Below are 22294 nucleotides of genomic sequence, written 5' to 3'. Positions count from 1 at the left end.
TGGTGCACCAAGAGGAGTGGATAAAGGAGGTCCTGGAGATTAACTGGCGACTGCGAGCCTGCACTACAACTCCGTCACCTTGCCCCTTTTTTAATAGTTTTTGGTTGGGTGGTAATTGAGCGTTGGGGAAAAGTTGGGATTTATATTTGTGGACAATGGACTTTGGAGTGAACAGATGGATTGGACTCTTATCTTTGGACATTTGTTGGGGTTAGGGAGAGGGGTGGGTGAGGTGTTGTGGGTTTTTCCATTAGTTTATTTTGTTAGGGGAATACATTATTTATACTTACTTTACATACGATGTAAATGTTTTGTGGGGGCTTACTCTTTTACTTTACACGGTTTCCTTTTTTGATTGAAATGATAATCTGCCAATAGTGTAATGCACCAACAAATAGATGCGGTAGCCTCACATGTTACTTGTCCTACTAGTACTGTCAGTCTCTGCTCTTAGTCTATTCAGTCTGCAACTGGACTTGGAAGGGTGTGGGTGCGTGAATTAATTAATTAATTTCCATATTATTAATTATGCCTCCCCCAAACTTCTTCTCTTACCTGTGATTGATATTTATTTACACTTAGGCAAAGCGATGGCTGCATGGTGATGATGGTTTGGTTTCCCAAGATGCCAATGTGGTGGTGGTTGTAGTAGTTGACACTGACAGTAGCATTTGCAAAAAAGAAAATGAGACAGCTAGTTACCTGAGGGAGACTCGGGAACGAGTAGTAGAAGTACAGTACACAAGAAGACTGGTAAACAAGAACCATGATGATGATAAGCTATGCTAAAGTAAAATAAATGGTGGCAGGGATAGCCTAGTACAGGTTACAAACTGAAGTTGACTCGACCTATGAAGTGGACAAGCGTAACCTTAAGTGCTGGAAAGATGATGAATCAATGCCGGCAATTAATTATGATAGATTATGTTCCTCGGAAACATTTTTTTACTTGCAAATACTGAGCTTGGCTGGGCAAGCAGAAGAAGATCCTCGCCCTGCCTTGAGTCAGTGTTGCTTTTACCACATCCACCCCAGCAAGTGTGTGCTCAATTATTGCAGTAAATCTTATTTAGTCATACCTCAATATAAATCACACAGCCCGGTGGAAGAGGGTTAGGGTTTGATCAATGGTTGGGAAGAGGGATTTGAGGGAAAGGTTTGACAAAGACAAACACTACACATGGACAGCACATTTATCTTGGCAGATGACCATCATAAATCTGTTAAGGGATAAAAAGGAGATGCATGCATGATGATTACTTGATGAGTAGTACTAGATTAATAGTACATGGCAGCAGTATATTATAAGTATTATTATCAAGCAATTGCCTTGCCTGTCTGCCCCCAGAGAGCGCCAAGTTACATACACTTTATGTTCTGCTGTTGTACCGGAATTCCTTTTAAAGCTAGCAAGGAAAATAAAAAAATAGCTGTAGGAGTCAAATATAAGCAAACATAATAAACAATAACCCACACAGTCGTAATGACTGAAGAAAAAAAATGAATCAAGTGAATTGATGATACTATATCTATGCTTGGGTCAAATTGGTAGTTCCATCTCAACATTCCTCTTGGTCCTTCCTTCCATGGATACTCTTGGGTGCCTGTCTGTCAAATGCAGATTGGTAAGGTAAGTGTGAGGTGTTTTTCCTAGTATAGCACAAAGTAAAGGCTGGCCTGTAAGTGTAGATGAAAAAACAAAAGGGATATTGAAAAATCAAGGACAAAAGTAAAGTTAAACTGCATAAATTAAGTAGGAGTGCAACAAGACAACTTTCAGAGGTGGCATGGCTAAATCATGCCTACTCCATTTCCAGTATTAACCTACAACAACACAACAAGAGAAGGCCTGTGGTGCCCACCTAACCTCCCCTTAGCTTAGATTCTTTTTTGAGCCAGACATCACTGAGCACACATACACAGCAACATAGCATTTTCTAAATTAAGTAACTAAATCAATGCACTGCTGTCAGTCATACCACTACACTCGCCTCCATCCTGACATGTAAGTCTGGTGGTGTGGTTGTTTACATTTTAGGCAACTTCATGAAACACCCAGAGTTATTCATTCCAACAATCATCTCTGATCCTACCGACTTACTGTGAGTGTGGTATGGTCATCATGGTGTCCAACTCTGTTGTGTACCAAGAGGGTAAACATTGACTTGAGTCACTTTTTTATATGTGGATTAAATACTAGAAGACATCATGCACAACAAAAACACAAACACCAATCACTCAGAGTCAGCGTCCAATGCATGCCATCATTTACTTGTTCTTACAGGGCAGTCCCTCTAGGCTCGGGAAAGAGTATATCTAAAGTCAGGTTCTTTGGAGGGACTCGACGAGGCAGGTACACATTTCACATTTCTTGTGATATTCTCCATCCAATGTCTGGCTGGAGGGAAATGGATTTAGGACAAGTCAGGTCTGGAGCAGGACTCGGGAGGTTGAAGTGGACTTACTTCTTCACTGACTGCACACAGTTGCTCCAATCCAATCCGGCAATAAAAGAGTAAGACGGTGGTGATGGATTTGTTTTGATTCGAACCAAAAAGACAGTGACACACACAAATAATAAAAGTAAATAATATTGCGAATCTGTACCTTTTTGGGGGGCATCAAAGCAAGAAAGAAAGTAACAAGTCAACAGTGTAGTTGTTGACAGGGAAGTAGAGCTCATCCTCAAACTTTGGTGGTTCACCCAGAAGTAGGTCTACTAACATACTACTTCCATGACCTAAGTCGCTGTGATCATCATCTTCCTGCTGTGCTACTTCAGGTATGGTGTAATCCAGTGGTATAAAGTGCTGATTAATTTTGATCATAGTTAACTCCTCCATGTTTTGGGGTGAGAGACTGGTCCTTCTCACTGACAGAATGGCACCAACAGCACTGAAAACATGCTCAGAAGAGACACTTGCAACAGGGCAAGCCATATAGTTAATCTCCAGCCCGCTGAGCGCTGACCATTGGCGCCTTTTCCCATACCAATACATCAAAGGGTTTCGATCAATGTTAAACTCTGTTGGATCATCCAGATAGGCCTGGACCATCTGCTCAGTGCTCAGGGGTGACCCGCTTTCCTCTGCCTCTTTTGCCTTAGCCTCAGCACTAGACCTAACAAACCCTTGCTGTTGAAACTATTCCTGTGCCGGTTTTTGGTGGGGCTAAAGCTCCTGTTCTTGTTGTTGTGGATGTTGTTCTTGGTGTTGTCGATGGTTTTGGCTGCTGTGAGCCAACTGCACTGCCCTCAGTCTCTGAAGTTGAACTTGACGCAGGCTGCCCTGCAGTACTTGTTGTGGCCTGGAGTAACAGGCCGCTAATTCTCAGCCGTTCTTTTTCTAAGGAACTGGCTTCCACGGCTATCCAGGTTTTGTAGTTCGCAACATACCATTCTGAAAAGGAATCAATGTGTTCAGTACTGCTTTGTACCGTGGATCCAAAATTGTGGCACAAATGTAATTTTGCATGACACAATGCCGCTTTGCACCCTTGTATTTTCAGATAAGCGAAGGGGTAAGCTCTCCACCAACTCATATGCTTCTTTTTTCCTCCACACCTGCGTATATTACAGACAACACCTTTAGCTGTTCCTGTAGCATGTGCAACAATGGGATGGCTTGGCCCATGATACAGCCCTCCTTGCTGACTTCACGTGTGATGAACTTGAAAGGAAGTAGCATCTCTGTCAGGCATTTAACTAGGCCCCATTGGTCCATCTCAATGATCATGCCTTTCACAGTAGCATCCCCTCCTTGCATGACATATTCATTGATTGGTCTGCACTGCTCAAACAGACATTCAATCATGTAGTAAGTTGGATGAGTGCTTTAACTGGCATTCTATGCTCACATTGAATGATCCTCAGCTGCTTCGGAGCTTTAAAAGAATGGCTGAAATGTGTGCAGATTCTTCTGCAGGTGGTTAGTAAGTTGCTGGCTCCGTCTTCTTTTTCAGAAAGTCTTGAACATTGATGTTAATGCAGTGCGCCAACCACAGGACCCTGAAATAGCCACCATCGGCCATGACCTTAACTATTCTACTGCCATTGTCCGTGGCAACAAAACCAATGTTAAGCCCTCTTGGTCGCAGCCATTCAAAGACCATGCTGTCAAAGTCCTCCAAAATGTTTGCAGCAGTATGATATTTCTCCATGGCCAACATGGCTACAGTTGCATGTTTCCGAGAGGAGGTCCAGCACTAACTTTTTAGCCAGCTTAACGTTGTACAAACATGCCGTTGAGTGGTTGAGTTCGTACTGCCCCTCCGACCTAAACATGCTGAGAATGGTAGCCTGGATTTTTTTCGTTTCTGGTGCCACTGATGCAGGTGACTTCTTGACGCCAGATGTTGTTCGGCTCAATGCACGTTTCTTCATTGCGGTACACTCTTGATTGGGACCCCCTGGTGTCTCAGCCTGACTCTTGTGCCACTGCGATGTTGCTGATGAGGATGTGGGCAGTACCACTGCAATACTGGGGACAGGGCTACTTTGTGTACCAGAGAAAATGTCTCCCTCTTGTTCACCTTCCACTGTGATTGGATCTTCTACTTCTTCAACTCCACCAACAACAATGGGTGCAGATTATTTCCGCTAAAGCGTGCCTCCCACTGGATCAAGTGGTGTTTTTTCAAATGGATTGTTTGGCCTCCGGCTACCTTAGTTTGTACAAGGCTTACCCTGACTAACACCTTGTCCACAAATGAAGCACATAGCAATATTCACTTCCTTTCTGCTAACCGAAAAGAAGTCCCAAACTGGGGAGGCCAACTTTCTGGTGCTGCTGATGCCACTATTAATGCTGGATGAACTCGTAGGTGGGTGTGAAGTTTGACTCTCTGCAGTACCTACTTCTACTGAGGTGGTTGTGGTGGATGTAAAACATTGGTAGTGAGATATGGAAGCTGGAGGTGGTGTTGGTGGTATTATTTGTGTTGGGGGTATCTGTGCCATATCCCTCACAGCAATTTGGGATGGGGTAATGTCAGTTGCCACTGGGGCGGGACTAATGTCCAGGATGACTGCCTCGCCATCCTCCTCCTCTTCTACATCTATCGCCATAACTCCAAGGCTTTCTGGAACCTTACTTTTCCCTAGCCTTGTCTCATGAGATGTCTCACTTTCAGACCGAGCTGGTGGCTTCCAAGTGGCATCTAGATCATCAGAAGGGGGGCTTGCAGAAGACATCAATGGACTAATCCTCCATTTCCTGGCTGGGTATCAGGAAGAAAACAGATCTTCTGAAAGAGTGGCTTGCTCTTCTTCCTCTGCAGGAAGCTCAATTTCCTGAACTGCCCCTACTTTGGGAGGAACAACTACTATTGGGGGCGGTGGTTGAGGCTTTTGTTGGCCACTTATCTGAGTCTCCTGCGTTGATTGGGTACTACTTTGCGATAAGTCGATTTCAACATCACTGCTCATCGAAGTTGGACTTGTGATTAGAGTGGCTGCCTCTGCAACTGACATGGGCTTGGACCTAGGTTGTTGGGGTGGGTCCATTGATGCGGGGGTGCTGCTCCCAGCTTGATCCTCGAACACTGCTGCTGCAGTTGCATTTTTTGTTTTCCCAAAAAAGATCTTGGGCGACATACTGGTCTTGGTAAGTGTCAGTGCCTTCTTCTCACTGGCAACTTTCTTGGTACTGGACCTGGTACCTTTCTTTGGGCCATCTTGAAGATGTGGTGTTTAAGGAAACAACGTTCTTATGTGGCCAAAAGATTGACCAAGAACGATGCAAGAGTTGCACCAGAAATTTATAAGCGATAAGCCTAAGTCTAGAGAGGCATATAATGCCACAAGGAGCAATAATTAGTGCGACCAGGGACACACAACATTCAAAATAACTTTTGTTATTTAATTTTTGATAATGTGCAAAGGATCATTCAGGTGCTCACATAAAAAAGTGACAATAAGCGTGAAGTGAGAAGTGGGGGTGACTTTAAAATATGTACATCGCATTGACAAAACATAAGAGAACCCCTAAAAGATAGATTGTACAGAATGTATGGAGTTCTTGTTGTAGGGGGTTGACGACGTTTTGATCTCAGTTATTAGAGACCATCTTCAGGACATAGCATATGTGAGTGGGCTGAATTCTAGGCCGGGCATAGCCGGAGAGGATAAATTAATCAAGATGACCGCAATAAATGCGTTTGTAAGCTGTAGTTGAAGGGAGAGCTGTAAGTGGTTCCCGTTAGGGCTGGCGTCCATCAGTGAAAGGCACTTAATAGGAGCAGCATGTGTGTTTATGATCAAGTACTTTGGAAGGAGCAAGGACGAAGCGCTTAGTCTAGTATCACCCGACCAATATGAGGGTGCTTGGGCAGGTAATGCAACAAAGCAGTGTTGCTTACAGAGGGTACATTGGTTCCTCTTAATTGAGTAAATTCAAACAACCGCATTAGTAAGTCGGGCTGCAGAGAGTGGAGCTCCGTCTCCGGTTCTATGAAGAGGCGCGCTGAGTGGGGATACCCTTGTTTTCTTTAATACATCTTGAAGATGTCAGCAGCACGCAGCGGCACAAGTTGAAGAGATGTCTGTGGTCACACGTCTGGCAGTACAATGGTGATGTTGTCTCCTCCTCTTTTGTACACCTACATGCAAAGAAGTAAGAAGAACATCAGTGAAACGTGGCATTCATTGTTGTGGTACAATTACTACTAGAACAAACAAATATAATATATAACTTAGTGTGTGTGGTCACACTTGTTAGTGTTATCAATACATTTTATTACCTCAGTTATTGAAAAAACATAACAACAGTGTATCCATTTGTGCGACTTTGACAACAAGGGCTTTCATGGTGTACTGTGTACACCCAGGAAGGATAGGAAAGATAAAGAACAGCAACAAAAATACAAATGTAATGGAACCAGTTTGGCATTGTGCATCATGTGGGATTCAGCATTCAGGGAGCTGCAGCTGACAATTGATGGAAGCAATAAGCCAAGAGGAACAAAGGAAAGACATGCAGGCCTATGGCAAAAGGATAAAGCACACTAACTACCACCACAAACTGGCAAGCAGCCACATGGTCACTCACAACAAGCAGGAGGCCTGGAAAACAATGAACTCAAGCAGGCCTATATGGACACAGACTTTACAAAATGGTCCCTGGCCACACGGGGAGGCTCAGCCAAGGCAAATGCTGGCCCACTATTAAAAACACACTCACACCCTTGCCAGACAAAAGAGGCCAAACACAGCTTAAATGCAATAATGCCAAAAACGAAAATCCACAGGGCTAAAAAAGGTTTTCAAGTTACACAACAACCACACACATCCAATAAAGGCATTTATTTAACACACACGAAAAAAGTATAATTCCAAAAAAAAAACACATTTTGCAATTCAGTCCAATGCCATCCATACCCTAAATGGTGTTTAAATTCATTCAACAGACACCACAGAAACAGTTGTTTCATGCACCCATGAGTAGCTCTAGGCCTACTGGCTGAAAGGCATGTTGGCTGACTATTGGACTAGTGAATTAAATAAATATTGCAAAATAATTTCAAAAGTTAGAGAAAATGTAGTGAACTGTGCAACATGTTTCCTTTATAAAAGATGAAAAATAACTTACAAAGAAACAACTAGGCCCCTACTGAAACTACAGGCCACCCACCACAATACATTTTCAAAAAACAATGAAAAGTAGAAAAAAATGTAGGTGCAATGCCCAAATCAAACAAACTTCACCAATTTTCCAACTTACTTGTGAAATCTCAAATTCAAAGATCCCCAAATCCAATGATATTTGATGCAGCAGCCACAAAGTGGGATCCTTTACAGCTCCAAATCCAAATGAAAGTGCAAGGAAGGTGGACAAAGCACTGCGAGGACAGGAGCAGGAAGTTGGAGACTCTGGGGCACTTCCTTCTTCTTCAAAAAAAAGTAAAAAAAGAAAAAAGGAGTCCTTGCACACTCTTGCAGGAACATGCAGCCAGCTACCAAATCTCGTGGCGCTCGCGAATGGTTGGGAAATCTTGTCGGCGGGAAATCCCGGGAAGTCGCTCCCACATGTGCGAAAATGCATTTTGCGTGCGCAAACTCAAAAAGAAATTACGCTCCAGTACAGAGCGCAGAGTTTTTGGTAACTCTGTGTTCTTCACGGAACGCACAGTTTCCAAATATCCGCAAAATCCATGAGCGGAGCGGAGTTTGACGCTTAGGGTTAATAAATAAGTCCATTCTTGGTGTCAAACACAGCTCTGAAAAAACTCTTTACTGAGTGGGATCCTTGTGTGACTTCACGCAGTTGATGAGAAATCACAATCTCTGCATAACTTCGGCCGCCTTCTACATACCCTCTTGAGTCTTAAGGAAAGACAAGGCAGTCAATAAGCAGTGATCCAAATATGGAAAATTAGTGACCCCACATAATTGTAGGTATACAACAAAAGGTGCAAATACCTTTGTGAGGATTATGTTGGATGTCGCTACGCCGAAAGGGAGAGCCTGAAATTGTAGATGTTGATCTCTTATCGTATAGCAGTGAAATGTTTGACTCTCCTGATGGGCTGATGCATGGAAGCATGCATCATGTAGTTCTAGTGTAGCTAAACATGCCTACTGTCTTCTTTTTGCACCAAAATTCAGGTAGAATAAAATGCCACTTTCTCTTTGATGAGCTGAAACTGGAACTACTTTTTCAGAAGCACTTGAATCTCTTGGAGCATAGCGTATCTTTTTAAAGCGTCTTTTGGCAGTCAAGTACTGAGAAAATGCAGAGGGGTCTTTTTCGAGAATGGAATGGAATATCTATTTTTTTACAATATTGAGGCCTCAAGCATCCAAAATACATGCTTCACACTGATGGTAAAACAGCCTCATTCTCGCCCCAACTTTGGCATAGTAATTTCTGGGCTGGTCCTTGATTTTGTGGTGCAGTTGGTTAGGTTTGTTGGCAAATGCAGCCGTCCAACTTTGGGCCTCGCCACAAATCAGAGGTTTATCCTATTGTTTCAGGAGCTGCTTTGAAAAGAATGATTTCATTCCAAAATTGAACTTAAAAAGCTTAAGAATCTTTTTTTTGTCCTCCAATTCCACCCTAAAAAGCTTTTGACTCACAAATGGCAGGTTCTGAATCAGAACTCTTTGTGGTGCACCCACCTTCCAACATTTAATCCAGAGGAAACAACACCCTGCAATTGCGCTCCTGTGGAAGATGAAGCTTCCCAACAGTTATCAAAAAATATATCCGATAAGAATTTTGCCAAAAGTCCATGTTGCGTCATACAAAAAAAGATAAATGGAATGCTTGAATTAATCTCACCTATTGGTAATTATTCAGGCTGCATTCCACTCTATCATTATTTTGTACAAAATGCCATCTCAGTTTGGAATAGGATGAGTTCAGCCCAATTTGCTAGGCCAGGCTAGGTCATCCCTGAACTGGCAAGCAACCAAGACCTGGTTTTGCCCTTGTTAGGACTCATTAGCCAGGCATAGCATGGTTGCAGTGTCACAGTGTGCATCTTGTCCATGTCTGGAGAAACCCATCCTACTTAGCTTGACTAACTAAAGTACACATAAAAGTGATGGCTAGAATCCTTAAATGAATCCCTGCAGCTGGTAATTACTGGGGTCGCATCCCAGTCCATCATGATTTTGCATATCATACCAGCTCAGTTGGGACCCAACCATCTACAAACCACTCTTCACTTTGCTCTAGTTAAGATAGTCAAGCCTGAACTTCCAGGATAGGTCCTCCCTGCACCTGAAAAAAGCAACCCAGGACTGGTTTTACTTTTACCCTAGTTAAGGTTAAGGAGCCAGGAAAAGCCTGGTTCCAGTGACACAGTGTACACTGGACCCAGATCTAGTGAAACTCGTCCCATTTAGAGCAAAACACTACAGTATACAAAACTGTGATGGATGGAGTGTTTGAATTAATCTCAGTCACTGGTAATTACTCAAGACCACAGTCCATTGTTATTTTGCACACCATGCTGCCACAGTTTGGACCTAGTCAAGACCACAGTCCATTGTTATTTTGCACACCATGCTGCCACAGTTTGGACCTAGTCATATGCAAATCAGTCATAACCCTGCTCCAAAGGAGCAATCCAGCCCAAACTGCCAGGCCAGGGCCTGTCTGTACCATTATACATGCAACCCAGAACTGGTTTCACCATAGTCTGGGCTCATCAGCAAGGTATAGCTTGGTTCCAGTGACACAGTATGCAGGGGACACATGTCTGGGCATACCCATTAGGCCAACACTAAAGTAGAAAAAATGTGATGAATGGAATGCTTTTAATAATCCCAGCCACTGATAATAACTCAGACTTTATCCCATTCCGTCATTATTTTGTGCACCATGTCACCTCAGTTTGAACCCAGTCATATGCAAATCAGTATTGTCCCTGCTCCAATGGGTACAATCCAGCCCCACTGCTTCTTTAATGAGCACTTGCAATTTGTTCCTGGAAATATAAAGGATTTCTTCGTCCACGTCTTGCACTGACTCCATGTGATTGTCTTTTGCAGTAGCTTTTTTAGACTCCCACAAAGCAGACAAGCGTGCTAAAGATTTGTCTTTTATACTGTTTAAGCTCTTACATTAATTCTCAACATGCAAAAATACAGAAAATAAACTGACAATGGTGCCTTCCCATGCCTACTGTGCAACAAAGCAGCACCACCATGGGCTGGGTTTCCGCAGACCAGACCACTTCTCAAACGGTCCAGTTGCACTGCAGAAAGGAACTCCCGGCCTCAGCCCAGCATATTATATTTCTGGCCCCTGGATATTCTTCTGTAAAGAAGTGTTGTCCAGAGATTTTCATTTTTGATTTGTGTTTTTGTATCAATAGAGAAGCAATTTAGCTTGGTTAGACATTGCTATTTCAGGCCGAATTTTTCTGGACGACATTTTAAAAAATGGCGGATGTGTTGCAGTGATGATGTAATATTTCAGGAACCATGAGACCTATATACTTCATTTTGGTGTCAAAACATAGGTTTTGAGGGTTAAGTAGTCTTATAGAGAGAGAAAATAACTCTTTAGAGCTACACTTCTGCCATTTTTCAAAATGGCAGCTCTATAATGATTTGAATTAGTCACAAATTGGTAATTTATTTTAATATTGTTTTTGTTTCAGGTTTTCCCTTGATTCAAATCCATAAACATGAGCAAAGCAGTAGGTAGCAGAGGGTCTTTGCCTCCTGAAAGAGTATTGCTGATTACAAAATCTGAGGACTCCTACAAAGAAAAACGTGTAACATGCCAAACTAATCCGAAAGAAAAGCTTACATCAACTGTCGCTGTACTGAAGAGAATTTGAGATGCTGCATAAATACGGCAAGAGGAAGTTCACAAAAGAAACTGATGGGTGAAGAGGATCAATTATTTTATCATTGTATCAAAAAGTAGCAGAAACCAGTCAATCACAACAAGAATACAAAATGACCATCCACTTAGAAGATCGGCTATCACTCGTACACCTCCAGCAACTGGCAGGAAAGCAGAGAATCATCACAGTGTTATCTGTGGTTTAGCCAGAATGAGGGCTAAAGGGATTGACGAAAGAACAAAGTACAAAATATGTGAGTCTCAAAGGGCAAACATGTTTTTTTCTGCAGCCAGTTTCTTCCAAGATTAAGTTTTCAGCCGAGTAGCCGATCTAAACAGCAAGGTGAATGTATTTGCAGATGATTTATATGCCCTCCCGTACTACATGTGGGCACACATTCGAAAATATGAATCTACTGTGAGCTCCCAGCAGCAAAGTAACTGCTAGCCTTCAGGCAAATTTGCACTCTTTGAAAAAGCAAATTAAGTTTTAAAGCCACTCAAATGCTGGCTATGGGTTCACACTCAGTGAGATCAGAGAAATAAGGGTCAAAATTGATGAAACTGTATTGATCCATAATAATGAATTTAAGATTTTTCTAGGGAGAATGTACAATGACAGAATTCGTTTTTGTCAATCTAACAAAAAGAATGAGCCACTTATGGTGTTCTCAGGTGATTTGACTCCTGAAGTTCTCGCTGACAAAATAAGATCACAGGATGCAGTACAATCAGCAGGAACTATTTTAGGAAATGTCCTGAAAGATTTCAATTTTATAATTAATGACAAGTTTTGTGATGCTCCAGAACTCTGCAAATCATGGGGGTCAACTAGAATGCCCAGTGTTGTCTCAACATTCTTTAAATCATTTTTTATTATCATCAAAGCAAAACTGTTACAAACTAAAGTTCCTGAGTTCGGAATAGAAGCTGACAACATTGATGATGGCTTTGAAGAAATAAGCGAAGAAGTGGAACACAATCCCATAAACCGACAGGCTTTCGCTTTGCAAATGTACTCTCTTTTCGAAATCATTGTTTATGAATTACATCACAGCAAAAGGAAATCTCTGTGAGAGATAATCACTTCAATGAATAAGATTGGTGTATCAAAAAGTTATAATGACGTAGTATGGAGAAGGAATTTGTTAACAGTGCATGCTGCAAAACATTGTGAATCTGACAGCACACCACTTCCAAGTCACTTTACTAGGAAAGAATGCACAGTTGCTGCTCTTGGTAATTTTGATTTTGAAGAAATCTCTTCTTCACCATGATACTTCCATGGTGCTTTTTCAACACTGCATCAATGAAGGGTCTGCTGGAAAACAAGCTGTGTCAGTTGTAGACATAAACAAACAAAGTTGCAAACTTATAACCCAATTGTCTTGCCAATGTGTGCAAAATCACTGCAAGCTATCAACAGATCCTAGTCTCCCAGACTACCAGAAAGTTTAAAAGTGGCTGAGGACCTGGATCTTCTACCTGATGCTGCAGTTCGCAAAGCTGATTTAACAAGATTTATCATATTGCTTATTCGGTGCAGACTTTAGGATAAAGAAAAGTCAGTTCCTCTGTGGGCTGGAATTCATGCTCCGATCTCCCAGAATAACGTCCTACTGAAGAAGGCTGGCTTAGGTTTTATCAGTAATGCCTTCTCCAGTCACAAACTACGCAACAGTCTACACAGCCCTAAACAATTTCCAAAATGTGCGTGCTCAGCTAGAACACCTGCCTATCCTGCCAATATTCTGTGATAAAGGTGTTTTCTGGATTGTAGCTAATAATTTTATGAGCCATCCAGTAGAATTTGATGATCTTTATCAAATGATTGGCATTTCCACATGACAAAGTGTGGGTTGCAGTGTGCAGGAAGTTATCTCAGTGAATGTGGCAGAGACGATGTACTTATTGAAGCTGAAATCTTTGGAAGGAAAACCATCCAGCCAGTATTGAGCAGAACCCATTTTTTTTTATAAAACATTTTTATTGCCATTTATAAACAATTACACACATAAGCACGAATGATAATGCAATTGTTATATAGGCGTACATAGCAGGAGCGCCCATTCACGTCCTTTTCGGGCTCTCAATCTCCTGGGCCCACGGGCTGCGCGTCTCTATTCTGAATTTAGCCTCAAGTAAGTGACCGGGGTCTGCATCTGGGTGTGCCCTATTGGAGCGCACGGTGGTCGCCGCACTGTATGGGGGCTGTGCAGTGTGATTAGTCCCCTGTGAGGTGTATCATAGAGGTTATAGGGCTGCAGCCATTAAACTAACCGTCAAGTAACTGGGGATAGATAAACTAGGGGAGAGGGTGCACTATGCCGCGGTCAATGAACAATAGTAGCTATGCGCCTGAGAGCTGGAGCAGAACCCATTATGTTTGTTCATTACAAGGTAAGCTCATCATATCTGCATTCCTTATCTCAGAAGTGAACAAGGCACAAAGTGCACCTCATTCAAAAGACATAATGGAAAGCCAAGCAATGTTCAGTACATTTAGTTCAAGATCAGAACACCTGAAAATCAAGTTTGTAGAGTTTGTCAAAGAGTGTGAAGAAAAATCTGAACTTTACAAGTACTGGGGAAATGTTTTACACTTGATAGCTTTGGTAAAAAACTTGGTACATGCTAATCGGGAAGGTGATAGGCAGCTGCACATGAAGTTGTTGAGTCACTGATTACTGTGTTTCGTGAATTAGATTGTATTAACTACCTGAGATATGGGCCCTGATATTTGGAAAGAGTGAAGAAGCTAGAGATGGATAAACCATACCTCTACAGAAAATTAATCCAAAGACATTTTGTGGTGAAAGACAGACAAGGAAGGTTCAACGGTGTGGATCCAGATATGAAACTGGAACAGACAATCCAGAGATTGCAGAAAAGTTACAAGGGAATTCTTGGTCAGACACGTACAAGTGAATATGATGCTCAATGGCAGCTAGTTTACCATGAAGTCCTTTCTATTTGCAATGTTTTCAGAGAGATGACAAATTAAAAAATTAATGGACCGTCGTGAAACTATTCCTCATCACGAACTTGTGGGAAAAAGAGGAGAACGTTTTAATAAACATGTTGACAGTCAGCTTCATTTCATGCAGCATCAAGAAAAGCCCTTTGAAATGACTCAGCTTGTGCAACTACTCAACATTGTGACCAAACAATATGTGGATAATGATATAAAGTCACGTTAACTAGATGTCCTGGAACATGGGTCGAAACTATATGCAGAACTGAAGCAGGAGATATGTGTATTGAAAGTGAAAAAGCTGCTTGACATAATTAATAAAGCTAAACTTCCATGCTTTTTTAATTGCCATAGCAAGAGTTTTGTCCAACCAGCCACTACAAAACAGGTTACAAAAAACAACTTTTGCAAGCACATAGAGCGATGGATGTAGCAAAAGAAAGGGGTACATTTATCAAGGACATTCTGTTGCATGATATTCTTCCATTGTTTGATGGAGATGCTGCAACCAAACCAGTGAAGCACCAACTCATACAAGAGCTAAAAAAAACTTTCACCTGAATAATTTTTATTCGAAAAGGTCTCCACATTGAATACTGCTGATGTTCTACTGTTCTACAGCTATCAAAGTCAAAGTACACCTTGCAAGAACTGTACATTTTCTTTGACAGTTATCTTGAACTATCTGTCACAGAATATGAGAGAATCAGATGAATGTCTACAAGTGGAACAATTGACCTTGCCTGCATCAAAAATTCTACACCTTTACCTGTGCAACTTGATAAATTCTGGTCATCAATATTGAACAAGATGAACTTAGAGATGTTAAATCACCAAAACATTGATGATGCTCCAGTGAACACTGAGGGCCTCATTTATGTTTTTGTTTGCCATAGTGCAGCAGGCCTTGCTGCTGCGCTGCCTCTACGGCAAAAGATAAGCGAAGGAATGCACCGTATCCATCAGATATCGTGCATTCCTGTCCTTTTCCCCTGCGCCGGCACACAATTGACAGCCATCTTTGCATCATGGTGCAAGGGTGCCTGCATTATGGGGATGATTATTTTTGTGCAGGAGGGAAACCTTCCTGCACAAAAACAATCACAAGAGGCTTTTTTCTCTTTCTATGTGTGCTGCAAAAAAACGAGGAGAAATAAAGTTATTTCTTCTTGTTGTGCCTCCCTTGAGTCTCCCCTGGGGAGGCGTAAGTTTTTGGCGCAGCCTCAGACTTACAATTTCTCATAAATCTGGGGTAGTGTCAAAAAGCCATGGATGTTGCTGGGAACGCTCCTAGCAACACCCATGGAACGCCCCTTTCACACAGTTTTCTGCGTGAAAGGGGCTCTTATTTATAAGGCCATGAAAAGCCACATAACGTGGCTATACATGGCCTTATAAATATGGTAGTGGCATATGGCGCAACCAGAACATAAAAAAGTGTCTTTCTTGCAGCGCAATAGTGCCGGTAGGGCCTCATAAATGAGTCACTGAATTTTCCAATTATTGCAAGTGGAACGATTGTCAATGCGAAGATATAGTCAAAAGTTATGGGCCATATTGTTAAAACAACTGAACAGCTATTTGGAAGAATCCAACCTTTATGTCAAGCCACATGTTGTGTGGGCTGTTGGAAATAGTTCCTATTGAGTCCTTGTACAGGCAAATGACACAGATGTTATTATTGTGCTACTTAGATTTGTTGCAATGTTCAAGGATTGTCAGAGTTATGGAAATGTTATGAAACAGGCAAGAAAAGATACTTCATATTCTGAACAAGAACCTTGACCCAGAGATGCCCAGTGTTCTTATCATGACACACATTCTTACGGATGATAACACAATGAGCATAGGTAGAACAAAGCTTGGAGCTTTAACTGCTGGACCTATGAAGTTTCTAAAAGGATTTGCTGAGACAAAGTAGGAATCTGATGTTAAGTCATACAAAAATACCTTGTGATTGTGTTGAAAATGAGTTCTGACTGTCACACATTTGACCATCTTCGGTACAGTGAGTTCTAGAGATCAGTCCTGCTAAGTGACCTTCCACCAATGTCATTTTCTGTGCATGGACACATTAAAATAGCGTTCTACTTGATCAGAAGATGTGTAATTGTTTTGATTCATGCATATGTAGAGAAAGTTCCTTGTGAATTTGGTTGAGAAGATATTGATGGGGTGGTAAAACCCAAGAAATTTCTAAAGCCGGCACCTACCGAACATACATGTACATGTACTTCCAAAACCTGTGCTACAAAAAGATGTCCCTGTCAATATTCTCTTCTCAAATGTTCAACATTCTGAAAATGTACCACGAGCAATTGCCGAAACAAATAAATGTAGTGAACTTTGAAAATGTGTCTAAAACAGGAGTGATAAACATTTTTTTCACAAATTCAGTTCATAAACATTGTTCTTTGCATACATAAAAGGATTAAAAACCATTAATATTTGTCCCATTTCTATATATGCCTCTTCTTCCTCTATTATATATGTCATTTTCAAAAATGGCAGAAGGGTTGCTCTGAGAAGATTTTTTTTGTCTCTATTAGACTACTTGACCCCCAAACCTATGTTTTGACACCAAACTGAAGTATATAGGCCCCATAATTACTGAAATATTACATCATCACTGCAACACACACGCTATTTTTGAAAAAATTCTCCTGAAGAATTCGGCCCGGAACAGCAATGTCCACACAAGCAACGTTACTTCTAAAATGATCCAAAAACACAAATCAAAAATGAAAATCTCTGGACAACATTTTTTTACTGAGATATTATCAGGGGACTGGATTATGAGTGGGAAGTGTATCAATAGCCGGTGAAGGCGGGCGGGTTGAGAACTGCCACACGAGCGAGTTAAGGACATAAAAGATTTTAATAGCACAAAACAGCGCTTAGACCAACTTGGCACCCAGTATTGACACCGCTTTCTACCCCAGCCCAGTACATTGGTAGGAAAGGGCATTTGGATGGTTTTTGCATAGAAACATTACTAATAATATTAATGAATGAGTAAATATGTTTACCAAATCCGTGGTTATTCTTTCGAGGACAGAAAACAAGATACAGAGGGTGGGGCAATGGAAGATCATTCATCTGCTCCCAGTAGATGGATAATGAAGATAGTGGGATTAATAATCCTGTAGCATGGCAAACCTCTCATCATTTAGTCATGACTAGGACAAGGAGAAAATAGATGAGGGGATAATGGCAGCCTTAACAGCATTATGCTAAAGGCGTCAGTGAGACCAGTGTGTAAATTTGCATCAGTAAATCTGTAAGGGTTATGAAGTAATGAGACAAACAAGGCTCCACCTCAAGGACGTGATTCCTTCAAGATTCGTGGGAGGAATATACTGCAACAGCTAGAATACACAAGTGTGGTAGTGTGAAAGCTAGGACTAGGGTAAAAAGTGAACCATCATTTGTAATTTGCCTAAGAATGTTCTATAGCAAACAGGGCTAAGGACAGGACAGCTCTGGAACATCAAGAGTGCAGCCTGGTAGGCATCAGGAACCACACATTTTTACTAACCTCTGACATGGCCATTGCAAGGTAAAGTTTAAACACAAGTTTAAGCACATTTGGGGTAACATGTACAATGCTAAGCCAGGTGTAAGTTGTTGTATTATGGCCTTTACCAGCGTAGTTGTAAAAATCAGCACTGCAACACTTAATCTGCCAACCTAGACATATGTTTCTAAATCTTTAACATGGTTTTAACAACCCTAAATAAATTACCTGTATTATAACATAGACTGTGCTAAACTAGATATCTACTACTGTCTTCTAAAAGTGTATACATGCATAACACTTATAATACACTGTGCTCTAACATCCACTGCTTTGCATATATTCTTCTCTTCTAACACTGCCACGGACTACAGGGCAAAGTAACATATTTTCATTTGTTGACAGTCTGATTCGTAAAATTGTTTCGGGGGCCATGCATGAGTGATGGACACTGCCTACTTCACAAGATGATAAATTCACAGTAGAAATTACAATAAATATGTCACCCTCAGCTCTAGAATTCAGTTCAGACAGGAAAGAGGGTCAATGTAATCCAATGTAGGGAGATTTGAGTATTAATGCCATTAATTCCTTGGAGAAATGGTTGGACATGCTTTCTAGTGAATCAGAAAAAGGCTGCACTTTCAGTCAAACAAGCTGCAGTTCTGTAAATACACTGTCCCTCTAAAACTGCCTTCTTTCATTCAGGTCTGTTAAACGTGACCCAGCAGGGAGCACAGTCTGTAATGTTCCAGGTTGCAGTCTTCTTTTACATGGTAAGATGTCTCTATTTAAAATTCTTTACAGATTCATATTAAGTAAAATGCAGCAACGTGAACACCCATGACCATTAAACAAGAGAAAGGGATGTTACAGCGAACCCAGATACATATTGGATTTATGTATGTGTTGGTATTTGTTGAGTTTGAACCTGGCTCGAAAGCAATGGAGTGGCCTATCCGCCCATGACGATACAATCTTGAAGGGAAGGTCAAGGGCAGACTGCTGGGTTAGAAGTAATGTTCCTTGAAAAGGTGTGTGTTGGAAATGCCTTCCTCTGTGTGGTATTCCCCCCAGATTTTTGCCTTGACTGTTTTTGCTGGGTGTAGAACTCTGTACATTTTACCCCTGCTAACCAGCAATAAAGTGTTTCTGCTCTCTCTTTAAACATAATGAAATTAAAATACCATTAACTGGAATATCTGCCTTGCCTCTATGTTTCTCTTCTGTGGTACCTAAAGTTCCCCGGGCCTGTAAATTAAATGTCCCAAGAAGCCTGCAGCACGTATTGTGCCACACAATGCTATAACAGTACTAACATGACTGTAGATATTGCCACATGTAGAACAGTGGTGCTTGTTTTAACGGAAGAATTAACCTGTTACAAGAATACATTTTGGTAGGCCTTCCTTTTAAATATTAATAAGTCACCCCTACATAGACTTATTGCCCATTAAGGCAGAGGGCATGGTATTTAAGAGAAGGACATTTAAATGTTTAATGTTACACATGTTCTTACAGTGAAAAGGCCCAAAAGGACACTGTAGCAGGGGCTAACCGTTGCATTGGAAAGCATTGGGATTACATTTAATATTGCTATCTCATTTAGGACGCTGCTTCAGAGGTCATTCCAGCATTTTTTCAAATATTTATTACAAGACCAATTCATTGGTACAGTTGGAGTTATAATAAACATTTTACAACAGGCACTTTTAGAAAGTTGCCTGTTAACCTGCCTAAAGCCTCTGAGGCCTTTCTGTGCTTTCCAACTGTCATCTGGCATCTTATGGCTTCCGTGTGGTGAGGTGGGAATTGGTCCCCGACAAGGACAAAAGCCTTGGGTGTGCGGAGGTATGTTGTTCCTCTGGCAAGCTGACCATCTGGGCTGTGTTCAAGAGCTTAATTAACTTCAAAGGCGCCTCTCCTGTCTCAAGAAGATGTAACTAAGACCTGGGCCTGCCCCTTCCCTTTCCTCCCTAACTGGTCAAGCACTAGGTCCAGTGGTAATAGAGTTGCCCTCAGAAATGGTTTTGAGTGACCATAGAGGAGGGCTTGCTCATTTTTCCTGCCCATAACTCTAGGGTGGGCACCAGAACGCTGACCAGGGAGTGCAAAAGTGGGTAGGGTTGCCCCAGGGAACTTTTAGCCCATTCATTAGGCAAGGACCATTAGCCACCCCCACCCACAGGCTGGTGCCAGGCATAAATGTAGCACCCACGGTATCCTCCTCAGAATACTTTCTGGACCAATGGAAGAACATAAGAGGGCAGGATCTGCTGTTGCAACCTGAAAAGAGCCAAGAACACTGGATCTGCCCTCCCTCTTGTAACAGTACAAAGAATTCGACTTCATGGGTCATAAGGCTAACCTTCTGTTTGGGCTACAGGCATATACCAAGCTTTGCTTCAAAAGGCCTTTTTCCTGCATTCCCAGCTGACCAGTTCAAACTGGACCTACTCTAGACCCTGATGCTGGACCCTGCTCAAGTAAGTCTTGACCCCCACATGCTGTCCTCAAGGTCCTGGATCCTTGGCTTTTATCAAAATCTACTCCTCCTAACAAATCCTGAAACTAGGGTCTTAGGAACCTTTAGCCAACTTTTTGCTCTGAGAACCAATGGAGGCATATGAGCAAACTTCCAAGCTGGTCTGATGAATGTGCCTTGCTGCTCTGCCAATTATCTCTGTAGGTCCTGCAATGTTCTTCTCTGCAGCATCAAATTTGACTCTGCGAGTGGCCAGCCAAACTCACTAACACACACCCACACACAAACAAACACACAAACATTTATATATATTTGTATTACCTACTGGCAGTCGCCAGTAGGTAGTTATAGTTAAGACCTAGTTTCCATTGGAAAAGCGTTTTTTGATTTGCCAATATCTTTGGAACAGTTTGACGAATCTTCGCGAAATTTTTAAAACGTATGGCCCGCTCCGGTCAGCTCCGGTCTTAAAAGTTTCGTGGTGAATGGTCAAGCAGAGGCCGAGAAAAAAGGGGGTCCCAAAACCTGTTTACTCCATGATATTTTCGATAGGAAACTTTAGACAAAGCTACAGCCCGAACTGCTTAACAGAATTACACCAAATTTAACAAAAAGGTAGCTCTTGGTTCAGAAAGCATTCTTTTTGTGTAAATCCATTCAGTAGTTCCTGAGAAATTCAAAAAATAAAAAATATCAATATCTGGTGCGGCAGTGGATCTGCGAACCCTCCTGAGCACGAGCTGACTTCTGATTGGCTGCCGAGTCACAAGAAAAAGAAAAATAGAATAAAAATTAAGAAAAGGGGGCAGGGTAGAAACACCCAGGCAACTATAACTCACGCGACCGCAATCCTCTGCTGATGACGTCAGATATTACATCACTGATTACATATGTGTCTTTCTGAAAAATAAATATTTGTAATATATGTATAGCTAAAGATTAATGGAAGAAGACATGGGTAAATAGGTGTCTAAATACAGTGATGTAATATCTGACGTCATCAGCAGAGGATTGCGGTCGCGTGAGTTATAGTTGCCTGCACTAACTATAACGGGGGAATTTCATTGGTTTTTTACGAGGGAAATGTCCAGCTAACTATAACATGTGTGAAACCTATGGTTTTTTAAGTGAATTTGCAAGGTTTTTTAAATGCTAATTCCTAACTATAACGTGTGTGAAACCTATGGTTTTTTAAGTGAATTTGTACGGTTTTTTAAATGCTAAGTTATGTATTTATTAATATTTTTTTTTTTCAGGTTTTTCACCGTGCACGCACAGTGCGCGCAAGTTGCCCTTCGCACACCGTGCGCGCACTGTGGGCACTCGGTGCGCCTCGCGCACACAGCGCCCATGATGCGTTGTGCGTGCCGAGCACGCACGGTGCGCGCACCCCGCGCTTTTTCGTCAAAAAAATAAATGTTTTTTTCACCCTTGGGGGTCCTTCAGTGACCCCCTGACAAAGGCTAGGGGGTCAGGAACTGTCCACCCTACCCCCTTTTCACGTTCTCCACCTTTGTTTTTCACTGCCTCAGACTGCGAGAGACAAAATGGCGGCCGACACTTCCTGATTTCGACCGATTCGAATGTTTACTGACATCTAACAACCAATCAGAATTGCGCTCGCGCACGTCACCGTGCGTGCACCGTGCGCGCATGGTGCGCGCTTATAGATATATATGTACTTTTAACTGAAATTTTCTCTGGAACTACTGAACAGATTGACTCCAGATATTCAAAAGGCACATCCCTGACCTGAGGACTACCTCTCTGCCAAATTTCAAGTAATTCTGTTCAGCCGTTCGGGCTGTACCTTGGACTAAAGGTCCCTATGGAAAAATGCATGGGGAAAACGCGTTTTGGGACCCCCTTTTTTCTCGGCCCCCGCTTGACTAATCACCCCGAGACTTTCAGGGTAGGAGCGGAGTGGAGCGGAGCGCCTCACCTATTTTGAAAAATTCGCGAGGATTCGTCAACCGGCACCAAAGTTATTCAAAATAGAATTTTCAGATTTCCTATGG

At 41.9% G+C, this 22294-nt stretch overlaps 1 protein-coding gene across 1 annotated transcript in view; it reads left to right on the top strand.

Annotated features, from left to right (window-relative positions):
• Window positions 1-22294, top strand: part of LOC146858423 (multidrug and toxin extrusion protein 2-like) — a 1295341-nt gene that overhangs the window by 664885 nt on the left and 608162 nt on the right. The window contains exon 10 of the mRNA XM_085649342.1: window positions 18500-18567. Within this exon, the coding sequence (XP_085505468.1) occupies window positions 18500-18567 (68 nt within the window). The remainder of the gene's footprint in view (window positions 1-18499; window positions 18568-22294) is intronic.

This window comes from Triturus cristatus, chromosome 3_2 (genome assembly GCF_964204655.1).
Source record: "Triturus cristatus chromosome 3_2, aTriCri1.1, whole genome shotgun sequence".
NCBI classification, from domain to species: domain Eukaryota; kingdom Metazoa; phylum Chordata; class Amphibia; order Caudata; family Salamandridae; genus Triturus; species Triturus cristatus.
Note: the sequence above shows the minus strand (reverse complement) of the source record. Positions and strands in the feature narration are given on the sequence as shown.